The sequence below is a fragment of the Acyrthosiphon pisum genome, chromosome A2 (genome assembly GCF_005508785.2).
Source record: "Acyrthosiphon pisum isolate AL4f chromosome A2, pea_aphid_22Mar2018_4r6ur, whole genome shotgun sequence".
NCBI classification, from domain to species: domain Eukaryota; kingdom Metazoa; phylum Arthropoda; class Insecta; order Hemiptera; family Aphididae; genus Acyrthosiphon; species Acyrthosiphon pisum.
In genome coordinates, this window is record NC_042495.1 from 107,456,521 (window position 1) to 107,469,665 (window position 13,145).

The 13,145-nt window shown below is 30.8% G+C and overlaps 2 protein-coding genes across 2 annotated transcripts in view; both read right to left on the minus strand.

The window, feature by feature from the left end:
* Window positions 1–5,165: 5,165 nt before the first annotated feature.
* On the minus strand, window positions 5,166–10,900 carry LOC100575410. Its single transcript, XM_029489418.1, has 4 exons — window positions 7,923–10,900; window positions 7,697–7,765; window positions 6,005–6,094; window positions 5,166–5,854 (listed from the first exon to the last, which is right to left on the minus strand). The coding sequence occupies exons 1-4, from the start codon at window positions 8,868–8,870 to the stop codon at window positions 5,792–5,794; spliced, it is 1,170 nt and encodes a 389-aa protein (XP_029345278.1). The 5' UTR covers window positions 8,871–10,900; the 3' UTR covers window positions 5,166–5,791.
* A 1,208-nt stretch (window positions 10,901–12,108) lies between these two features.
* The window catches only part of LOC100575495 (gustatory receptor for sugar taste 43a-like), a 9,074-nt gene continuing 8,037 nt past the window's right edge, over window positions 12,109–13,145 (minus strand). The window contains exons 4-6 of the mRNA XM_008187631.3: window positions 12,504–12,572; window positions 12,328–12,417; window positions 12,109–12,250 (exon numbers count right to left, since the gene is read on the minus strand). Coding sequence (XP_008185853.2) covers window positions 12,188–12,250; window positions 12,328–12,417; window positions 12,504–12,572 — 222 coding nt within the window. The 3' untranslated portion in view covers window positions 12,109–12,187. The remainder of the gene's footprint in view (window positions 12,251–12,327; window positions 12,418–12,503; window positions 12,573–13,145) is intronic.

Sequence of the window (13,145 nt, forward strand, 5' to 3'; positions counted from 1 at the left end):
CACAGACACAAAAAAAAATAAATAATAAATAACAAAAAAACACACATCATTGTAAAATCAATACATTCATCGTTCCACTCAGAATCTAAAAATAGCTTTAGCGATAGCGAGCTAGGTACTTTGTTGGGGGTAGTAGCAGTTGCGTTAGCGTGCTACAAAAAAACAGTAGCTTCCCGACCACTGCGAATTTTCAACACTGGTTGGAAAAAATCCGTTGACGGTCACGACACTTATTGTTTTACAGCACTCCTATTGTCTGCAGCGTTGAAAATATCTATTCTTCCGGCGAGGTGTAATAATATTATTATTGTGTTGATACTATATTAATACCCTATTAATAGTCATTGCATTTCCAAATTAAATTTGTGTAATAACAACAAAATATTGAGTTTATTTTTTTATTAAATTACTTATTAACAAACTAATATTGCACTAACAAAGTATTATATAACTTGAATATTTCACTGAATGTTCATATTAGCATTTTCTATACACAATAAAAATTTTAAAATAATTTGACTCTTTTTGAACTTTTTACGGATATTGTCAGTTTTCATTTTTTTTAGTTTTTTTTTTCTATAAATATCAATAAAGTTTTAGTTGATGGGTCAAAAAGCATGAATATTTAATACAAGGCTCCTGATATATTGTTACAATAGCAGTTGAAATTTTTAAAAATAGAAAGGCACAATTTATGAAATTGAAAATTGAAAAATAATTTTTCAACTTTTATAGCTAAGGTTTGGAAATTTAAAACAAGGTTCCACGTAAGTAGGCTATTCTGTATCCAAAAAATATAAAAAAAATATAAAACACAATTTTTTTTATACCTAGTTATTTTATGTTCAAAATGGGCGAAATTAGATATTTAAACGAAGAAGGACGTTTTTAGTTCGTGTTATACCTATTTTAAAAATATTTTTCGTGGCCGTGGGTAATTGAAATGTCTAAAATATATTATTATTATATACAAATAAAATAATAATTCAACCGGCTACGGTATTAATATTTAATAATATCAATATGAATATAATATACAATATCCTAGGCTGACAAATCGTCTCCACTTAGAATAGTTTTTCGTATACAAATATACAATGATATTATATCATTGAATTCAAATTTAAAACTATCCATAAGTCATAACAGTCACTCACTATTGTAACCTACTGTTCAGCAGTATCACTTCCTATTTTTTATTTTTTTATTGATATCCTTTGTTTATTTAAATCCTGGTAAACTAGTTTTGGACAAGTATCTACCTACATAATACCTAACTTATAATTCGTATTGTAATTTAATTACCAAAGAAATATAACTACCCCAACACTGTGTCTAGGGGCACCAGCGGGAGAATGCATTATATTGTTTACAAACTTTGGTCTAGTTTCTATAGTTATGATAAGTATGGCATGCGAACAACAAATGAAATAGAAAACCAGAATAGATACGTTGCAGATCACAAAGATTTCTGTAAAAGAACATACGATTTATCAATAATTGAACATATAGGTACTGAGTATATAAGTTCTATGGATTTATCATATAATATATATTTTTATACCATCTATGTTATAGAATACAGAACTAAAAACATTTCATAATTTTATACCGACGGTTAATAGTCGTTGAATAACAACAAAATAAGAATATCGTTATTCGAGAACCATATACACATAATTGTAAAATCAAAACATGCATTGCTCCTGTAGTCCGCGGTAAAATACAAACTAACACATAATAGTTCGGTAGGTATAATACAAATTAAACATTATACATACAAAATATAATATCTGTAACGCTTAGGTCATAAGAATATTGTTGAACATTATACTGCAGGTTTCGTGTTACATCAGGAATGGTACTCGTCTGCAGTGAAGATTTGTCAACTGGGAATAATATATCACAAGCATTGTATACATACAATCATGTATTTTCTTATTTTTCAGTAGGTTTCTTTTTATTATTGTTAATTGATCAGGAGATGTATTGCCCGCAACTTTTCAATAATTTGTAACTTACTATTATACTGGTATAACACTATTCTGGTTATTAATAAATTCGTGATAAAAATTAGGAAATTGGTCAGGTATGATATTTTTTGGTATGTACTTACTTCTTTTGAGTAGATAATTCGTTCAATGATATTTAAATATTTTCATCATAATCAAGTACGATGACTTGTAGGTAACTAGAGACTGAGTAAATAGGAATTAGGAAGTGTATGATATGGCGAATATAAGGAAAGAGGTCAACAGTATTTCAGAATGTTTGGCGTATGAAAGGAAAAGACGAAAAAGAAATATAAGGTTAGGTTAGGTTAGCGGAGTGTGTGTAGCAGATATGAGAATGTTAAGTTGGGTGTGTAAGGGACAAAGGAAGATATAATAGAAAATTAAAGGTAGTGTTGTGGAGTGGCATAATATATCGTTATTTATTTTTGCCATTGGGATCATTTTTCCGGTAAATCATAAATCATAATATTATAATAATATAGTATTACAACATTAAGATAACACGGCGCTTTGGATAGACAATTCAGCTACAACGTAGTTCATTGTTGTTTGTGCACCTCACATACCTACCTACGACTTGACATCCAATGATCACTTCTCTATTAATATGTATTATTGTCAAACACTATACGTGGTTTAGTAAGGATGTCAAATTTTAGAAATCTGTTATAGAAATAGCGAAAACCGCGGAAGTAATGCAAAAGCAGTTCCTGCAGTTTCGCGTCGTCGGTTCAAAAGGAAAAAAAAGTCGTCAGTTTGGTTACAACTTACTGGCAACTATAGTTGCTAGTATAAATTAATGTAGACCGTGTAATTGGATACAGGCCAATAATATAGTAAATATAGTAACCATCTCTTTCGAGTTGACAAATTTATAGGTATTGATCTATAGGCAGTAATGTGGGGTAGAATTCGACTTATCCACTACAGATGAGCGACGGCTCACCGCAGTGTTGGTAAGCCGGCAAAAGCTGAGAAAACACTGTTAGCAGTAAAATCTTTACATAGTCATTGAAGATCGACAAAATAATATTTCTTTGTCTGTTTAAGATTCTGGACTTTTTAGTTTGAACTCTTTAATGTGTCCTTACTGTATAATTATTTTAAATGTTTTTTTTCTAAAATGTATTTGCCTGCGGGCACCAACACCCACCTTAAATTTTTTTTTAGGAATGTAATTAATTGAATTTTTGTATATACTTGAACATTGATAAACTGGTGCCCTATAAATAATCCTTCTGTAATGAACTAATTATTTCGAATATTTTTTTCTGTTTAATATTCTGGACATTTGAGTATGAACTCTTTAATGTGTGTTCCTACTATATATTTTTTCAATTTATTTTTTGTTCTCTAAAATGCATTTGCCTGCGGGCACCCACACCTCCCTTTCAATTTCTTTTGTTTTATTAATTTAACTTATATTAATTTTTTGTATAGACTTTTTGAACATTGATAACCTGGCGCCCTATATATTATCATTCTTTAATGAACTAATTATTTTCAATAATAATTTCTGTTTCAGGATCTGTAGATTGTAGTTTGCTTTCTTTAGTGTGTGTAGAGTGTTCCAACTTAATAATTTATTTCTAATTTTTTTTTTTCTAAATCGCTTGACAAGAATATACCGACATAATTTTAAGACGACGGTGAGAATGTGAGATACCATTAGGCCCTGCACTAGCTTTATCACTTAATGTACCCATTATTAATATACTTACAGAATGATTTTAAATTCATATTGATGCGTTAGATACTTTTGATTTTAAAAATATAATTTGCATGGACACAAGTAGATAAAACTTAAAATTTTTTCAGTAGAACTGAAAAAGCCATATAATCTGACTTCGAATTTAAAATTCGAAATTTTTATGAGCCTGTTTTTTTTTATTTAATAAATTTCTAAGTGATGGGTAAACAATTGAAACATACAATTTGCCGTATCAACTATATACCTCTAGACTCTAGTTTGTACAATTTTAAATAGAATATTTTTCCAAATATTGATGAGCACTAAATTAATAATTATTTTTTAATACATAAACTATAATTAAATTGTATTTTATATTTTATAATCTTAAGCTAAAAATATTTGACATTTTTAAAATGTTTTTAGTTTTCTCCTGATGTCAGACACTGCAGTGTACCTACGCACTGTGTTTTCCGATCATTCAACCTTTACATCTCGTCAATAAGTCTAGTTTACTTCTTCTCATTGGTGGAATATATGATAATATAAATGTATGTATAATAATATGAGCTTGTCTTTTGGCCAATGATTTTCCAGTCAATGAAATGAGGTGAACCACGACTATGATGACTGGGTAGTGGGGACTATAGTGGGATGCGTCAGCTAGACATTATAGGTACCTTTGTATAATTGACAGTTTTTTTAAGTGAGATTCATCTTAATTATGTAATATATATATTTAGAATTTTTTTATTTTTATTTTTATAAGCATTTAACAGGTATATTTGATTATAAAAATCCAAGATTGTATAAATTTAATTTAATTGTGCAATACATCATCAGTGTTCAGTATACCATTATATCCACTATAAGCTATAAAGTATACGTCGTAGGAAATAGGAATACTTTTAGGTTGAACTAAACCGTCAACTCTACGTCACACTGGGGCGGGCTATGGATAAAACTGGAGGGGGGCTTAACCCCTAATTGCGCCTATGATCATTAGTCAAAATAATGTTACTTAATGACCATATGTTGACAGGGAGAAGAAATATATATATAATTTTATAAGCACGCATGGCCATGAACTAAATCCGGATTTCACCTATCAATTATCATGCCATCATGGATATTACTTATTATACGCCTTAATGCCTTATTAGATATTAATTATTAATTATTATTACCATGGGTTAAGCGGCTGCTTAAATGTTAAGACACTAAATAATTAATATATTTTGTATATTTATTTATTTATTGCAATATAAATTACAAATATTTAATTAATGTTATAATTGTTTCTTGTACACTTCCTTTAAGATAGTGCTTGTGTTGTGTAGCCTTGGATGTGTAGTTATTATTTTTAAGTTTATAATACTAGGTTGTTTTAATATTATTCTAACATCGCAAGGAAAATTAACTAATAATATTAAGAGGATAAGAAAAAAATAATAGGCTATAGTATTATACACAAAACGTCTGCATCCTTATATTAATTAAAGGTAAATTAATAATTATTGAAGAGTTAGAAAACTTAACAATCGATTATTAGAAAATTATATCATTCAAATACATTGTTATGACTTATGAGTAAAAATCATATTTTGGTTTATATAACTCAAGATATTCCTCCCCGAAAAAGTAAGTGCATTTTAGTAAATTAAATGATATTGAAAAAAAGTAGCTTCGTAATACATTAATGCTGGGTTGCATAAACAATTTATTAAATTTAATGATTCACTAAAAATTTAATGGACCAATCACGGGCCACTTAATCTTGTTTAAGGGACCATTAGCTCACTATTGATTCATTAAATGTTTTGTGCAATCCGGCATAAATATACGATATTATTTTACATTAAACATAGGTATCTTTAAACGTTAACGGTGACGATCTTATTTATTTTTTGAAGATATCTCACTATTCTTCGGATAAGGAAATAAGTCATAAGAGGTAGGAACGAAAACTAAAGATTTTGCATGATTAAATTAAAATATAATAGTTGGTAGTTGCCTATATTTTGCTGTAACGTGAATTTTGTGTTTATTAAATAATAATATGTAGATATCTTGATTGGAAATGAATTCAATTTCTCTCGGAGTGAAATTGGACCAAAATAACAAGACATGTAGCGCCAGCAGCAATAGCCTACATAACAAATAATTAAATGTTTTATAAAAAAGTAAATGTTATATAATTAGTATATTATGAAGGGCGAAAATCCAAAACGTGGTATTGTTTTAAGATTATAATTTAAAATGAAGAAATATATTGCGGTCTTTTGGACTAGTCACTTACAGATTTTATGACTTGTGTGTTCAACGTGAAGAAATCGTACGCATTAAATTCTGTTGTGGAACTATATATTTGATTTATGAATAACTGTAACTGAAATAAAAAAATTTAAATAACAAAAAATTATATAATATTATAATATAGTACCTTAAATCTTAATAATAAATTTCTAATAATATGTTAACGGGTTGTAAGTGATTATTCCAAACCTATAATTTTCGAACTTTTATAACGCGTTTATCTTCATGCACACCCACCATAAGGTTGAGGATTTTTATTTAATTGTATCAAAAATATATAATATTAAAATCTCCTTTAAGTGTAAAAATATATAATTCAACAATAAGTAACATAGATAACAGAAGCTTCAGAACCATGAAATAAATACTTGAAGAGGAGACTTTACCATTCAGCAATAGAACCTCAGATATGCTTATTAAAATCAATATGGGTATTTATGTAGCTTGAATAATGAATACCTATCGAAAAATGTAATACAGTTGAGTAAGTTTTGTGAATTTTTTAATAACTTGACACTATAATTTTATGTTAATTAAGTATTTTTAATTATTTCGGTGATAAATACATAAATGTGGCTCGGCGCGGCTCAGTGGCTAAAATCAATCACGCTACGTGATTGAGATTAAGCAACGGCCGCTGCCACTAATTCTCGGATGGGTGACCACCCCGGTTCGTAGTGCGCAAAAACCTTGTCACACATACACGTGTTCCTAACCGACCGTACCAACTGTTCCAACCCTGCTATACCAACCCTACCAACTTACAGGCTAATGACCTCGGTCGTAGAAGTCTTAAACTTAATAAGAAATAAATACATAAATGTATACTATTTTATAACTTTAAGTAGGTACCTACTACCTATACCTACTTGATTCTGAAAATTACGAAAATCAAAAATTTCAAAATGCAGTACAAGTTGTTTTCAATTGTTTTCCATATGGTAAAAAGACAGCTAGCTATTTCTAATAAGAAAATTGTATTTAGTTTATTTATTTACTTTAAACACTTTTTTTTTGTAAAAACTTTAATGATAATTCAAATTATGTAAGATATTTAGATAAATTAATTCTATAAATAGGACATTATAATATATTTATAATTACTAAAAAATGCAAAAATAATCATATTAGGTTCTGATTTTTATTTTTTATTTCAATTTCAGGCACACTAAAAAATGCTATAAATTGTATTAATTGTATAACAAATATTTCAATAGTTTTTCAAAATCATAATTTCCAAATATTAATTTTATTTAAAGAAAAGTTAATGACGCCTGACAAAAACTATAAAACCCCAGCTGCTTCAGGGACGTCCGGAGCGGGGACACCACCGTAGAAAATATTTCTTATAATTTGTACTTATCAAATAAATAATAAAATATACAAGTACATAGTATTTTGCACCTAGTGAGCAATTTATCTGTGGGTGTCCCTGAGCTGTATGCATGTGTGTATGTGTAGGTAATAGAGTATACAAATGATACCAATAAAAATTGTGGAATAGATAATTTATTTTTATTTCCTTCTTTATTATTAGATTTAAGAGGACGTGTCACCCAAGGTTTATTAAATAGATTATACTATAATTATATTATAATCTATACACCTTGCTTGCGCCCACATGTGTTGCTTATTAGTAGGCATATCATATAGATATAAGTAGTTATAGTATTACCTCTTCTTTGGTACTACTATCCATAGTTCCGTTATTGGTATCCGCGATAAGTGACTTCGCTTCGAGTGCCTGCACATAATATTATAAAGGAATTAAGATTTAAGATGTTATATAAGGTAATACCTACATCTACCTATATCGTAAACATATATTACAAGGTACAAGCGTTATACATAATATAACAAATCGAAGGGAGAAAGATAGAGAGATCATATTATAGAAGTACCTGTTTCGTCGTGAAGTGCGCCATCAATATGATCAATAACAGCCTCAGCGTGTATTGTAGCAGCCAACAGTAGACCAACAGTCCCGACCGAGATTTGTGGAACATTTCGTAATAAATATCGAACAAGGCCATGAGCCACAAGTAGAACACCGACAGTCCCATGTGCACGCCGAACAGGTTGTTGAGCGCGTCTATCGACAGTCGGATCAGCCAGTGTTTAATTCTGAGCAACTCAACCGTGTTGGCCGTCGGGTGGCTCATGAACCGTGGACGGTAAAAGTCTTTGTCGTACACGACGGCAGCCCGCGACGTCGGCGGCGGCGGCGAGCCCGCGGACGACATAAACGGGTATTCGGAGCGGTTGAGGTTTTCGTCCTTCAGCCTCTTCAGATCGCCGTTGATGCCGTGAAACTTGGTGTAGACCTTGAAACACTGCACGACAAACTGCGTCTCGATGCAGCACATGCTCAGGTTCTGGACGTACATGAACAGCTGGTAGACGAACAGCGACGCATCCGAATTGGGCTCGTACCGGCACAAGTAGTACATGCAGATCGAGTTGGTGGGCACGATGACGGCCAGACACGCGGCGACCACGGCCAGCGAAAACGCCCTGTGCCGCCGGAGCTCCGTGGGCGACGGCGGCGAGTACGCCTCGAACGCTCTGATGGTCGCTCGGTACCTGGACATGTTCGGCTTGCATGCGTACACGACCGCGATCCGGGATAAGAACACGGCGGACGTCAACACCCTGTCGTAAACGGCCGTCAGCGTCGACGAAAACGTGGAGCACCAGTGGTCCACTTTGCATATGACCTGCGACGCGTTCACGAAATTGTAAACGCACGAAGCTATGAGCAGCGCGGAGTACGCGTTTTGAAACTTGTTGTACGACAGGTCGATGGTGAACACTCCGCACAGTCTCCAAAACGCCCGGATCAGCCACATAGCGTACCTATCTATAAAACCTATATTATATTAATATATTTTAGTATTATAATAACATGTTATATATACTGCAACTATAATATACTTAGAAGCGTCTGCTGCGGCCCCAAGACCTATATAATACATTACCCATATAAAACGTTTTGACTTACCTATTATATTATATATCTATAGTGATTAACCCATCATGATGACGTTGCGGTCAGTATTGTAAATTTGTAATAGTTGTGCAGTGTAAACAGCGAGACGCAATTATAAAGACACACCTAACCCGATGTCTATATAGATATAATATATACCTATGTCCTATAGGCTATATTATTGTTTTCGTTTTTGACCACCGTTTGATGAAACACTCGACTGTAGTGTTGTATATACACATCGACACATCGTACATACTGTGAATACTACTTCAATTAAATTGACGAGTATAAAACAACAATTTTTTTCTACTTTTTAATGTATACTTGAGAAAAGCTCTTTTCTTACTGGCTATAAGAAGTGATAATAAGAATATAATGTACACAGAACACTGAACAACGTGTACTAATGAGGGAATAATGTACATAGGTAGGTGTACCTATAGATATGTATATTGTATAGTTATTCCACCTATATAGCTAAATATATTTATTGTCCCTTTTGTTTATATATTATTAACTTGTATATCATGGTAAATAGTAAGTTAGCATGTTGGGAAATTAATTTTGTAACCACTGGCCAGATTAATTGTGAAAATCAAAATGGACGAATTAAACTTTTTGATTTTGCTTTTGCAGTCCCACTTATCAAAGCACAAAAAGCACAATTTAATATTTAATTGTAACTTGTAAGTTGTAACTTACATAAGCTACGAGAAAATATTGAACTAGTTAAAAGTTACAAGTTACAAAAGTAAGTGGTAGTAACCGAGTTACTTAACTTAGTTACATGCCCAACCATGGGAAAAGCCTTCTTTGTGAATACAACAAACGTGGGAGGGGGGATTTGTTTGTTTTGTTTCAATTTTTAATTTATTCATCAGCCTAAAAATGTCCTACTCCTCTTATATTAGGGAGTTTCACATCTAACGCAAGTGAAAACCCAATATTTTTTTCAAAATTATTTTTTTAAAGTTACTAGAAAATTGTATATTCTTATAGAATTTTTATATTTTCAATTATTATGTAGGAATTAAATATTTATTGCCGCACTTCTTTTTGTTAAAGGAAAGGGCCCAATTAATTTTAGGGTTCAGATTTTTATCAGTTTTAAAAGGAAAAGTTTGACGTACATATTAGTTTATACGCCTATATTTCTGTATTTACCATTTTATAGCCAGTGGTCGTGAGTAGTATGCTAATTGTAGGCTGTATTGGAGCGTGCTACTATTTATTTGTAGCGAATAAAATTGCGTCGCTCAGTGGTGTTGCCATAGTGGGAAGGGGGGTAATGGGGCATTCCCCCCACCATTGACCGTATTATTTTGGGCGCTGAACGTTTAGGCACATCGACCTAAAAGCACGTTTGGGTACAAATAGTCAATAGACACAGCGTTTGGACACATATAGAATAAAAGTTACACGTGACTACGAATATATAGGTATAGGAACGTAATGTCGGAATGCACGTAGATACTATCATCGACTAGTGACTACAATCTATATTACACCTGCATCATCAATATAAATTATAATATATGACTCTACAGATTTCTTTATTCATTCAATCACTCAATAGGTAGGTAGTTCAGTTAAATATTTGGCGGTTCGATTGATTTGTTTTCCTAAACTGAACAGAACGAATCATGAATGTGAATATTACTGACATTAACCAAACGTATTGGTACCCGAACGTGATATTAGTTTAAAAATATTACGTATCCAAACGTATTCATTTTTGGTGACGCCTGAAAAATATTGTACGCAAATGTGTGTTCCCCGTCGGCCATCGTTCTCCAAATTCCCATGTAAAAATATCGTGTTGTGTCTGTACGTGTCACAATAATAATTAGTATAATATAGATACTGTTGAAAAATTGGCATAGGGGTGTTCTTTATAATTTATTTGTTTGACATTGACAATATTTATGTTATCATTTTTATTCTAATTTTAGATTCTGAGCGAAGCGATGAGTGTATTGATTTTATAATGATATTGTGTGTATGTTTTTTTTAGTCTGTCAATTACTCTCATGCTCATCGCCTTTTTGAACACTAAAAATGCTTCGATTCTATCTATAAGTATATTTAAATGTTTAATATACATTGCATAATGAGCATAAGGATTATAGAATATAAATAACTAGATAAGACCATAAGGGTATTGTGCATAAGACAATAAAATATTTTATTTTCATTTTCACCATTTTGGGCCTTTAGAATTTTTTTAAATATTTTATATTTTGTCCTTTTATTTAAACATGTCAGAATTTGAAGCAACTGAAATCGATTATTAAAATGTAGTTTGCCATACATTTAAACAATAACGTTTTAGCTTAATAATAGCTTAAAAAAAGTAGCAATAGTGAGCTGCTTTTTCGGGAAGTACCATTAGTGCATTACAAAAAATGTAGCGCTTTGACCACTGCCTATAGTATTATAGTACCTACCGTTATATTATATTCTTATCTACAAGCGAAAAAGGCATTTTCATTTAAAACTTGTGAAATTAATAATATAATATATACCTTTTACTTACATATTTTGTTCATATTAGTAATAAATAGTAGGTAGGTAGGTTTTTCGGTATGCCAATATTAAATAATTAATAATGCATTCTACACCAATATAATGCCTATACCTACTTGAGAATGATAAATAATAGTATTTTGGAACATTACCATTTATTAGGTACTGTCTTATTGAGTGGTTAATAATTAGCATGCTTGCAGTATACTGTATTACTGTATAGGTATAAAAAATACACAGTTATATGATATAGTGAATTCTTAAATTGTGTAGATTAATAGTTATACTTGCCTACTTGGTTTAAAATCAGTGTAATCATGAAGGATAAAATATTGAAATTGTATACTATAACCATTGGTTATATCTAACCATCCATTTATCAGCCATTAGCCTGTACCATTTTCTATACATGTACTAATAATTTTTAAAAAAAATGGTAAGTCTCCGAAGAATCAAAAATTAAAGGTATATTGATACTAATAAAATAATATCTTTCCAAGTTATAGTAGTAAACATAATATATATATATTGTCTAAAAATTAAAATCTATATTATTTATTACAACGTGCTCGTTTGCATAAACCAGCGTATATTTTTAAGTTTTCACATTTATAATTGAGTACCGACATATGCAACATTTTAATATAATCAATTTTTTCCAGAGTGAAATTGCACTAAAATAACTAAATATGTGGCACCAGCAGCTATAGCCTATAAAACACAAACATATCATATACATTTAAAAAAATATATTCCTCGTTTAAACCATAAATTAAAAGTATGCTTACTGAAGTGATGAGACGTGTATTCAAAGTGAATAAATCACAAGCAGTGAACTCAATGTAACGACTAGATATTTGAGTGTAAAATAGTTGAAGCTGTAGAAGGTTAATTAGTTATCATTAATACAAATTTGAAATGAAAAAAAATTATATTATGTTATTATAATATGACGTATCCTCACCTCTTCCTGTGTACTAGTATCCAAATACCTATTGTTTATGTCAGTTATTAATGTTTTTGCATTAACCGCCTAGAATAAAATAAATAATTCATAAATTATGGGTAATGGCAGCCAGACAGGTAGTGATTGTCTAACAAAAATATATGCTAAAAGTTTCAATATTGGTTTAGGTACCTACACAGGCACAACTAGGGGGGGCTTGTTGGGGGCTTGGCCTCCTTCCAAATATTTCAATAGCCCTCCCAGATAAAAAATAAGGAATCTCCGAATTTCTTGTTTGGTACTTACTAATACTAACATAACCTACTGCAGGTTGTAGTACAATGACGATACTTGATGCAAATTAATCAAATTAATTTTTCATAATAGTGAGGGTACTGGGTGATTCTTTTATCATTGAACATTCATTATTTCAAAAAGCATAAATTGTTTTGAAAATATTTTTTTACATAGTTTCAAGTTGTTTATAAAACAACGTTTTTCTTAAAAAATTATATTTTTAATTATTTTTTATCCTTATAATTTTTTAAGTTTTTTACTTTTTTGTATGACATTGGGTTTTAATTTTATATTCCAAAGCAGAATAATTTTCTTAGTATTTTGATACATGAAAATCGAATTTGGGGCGAGTAGTTTATGAGT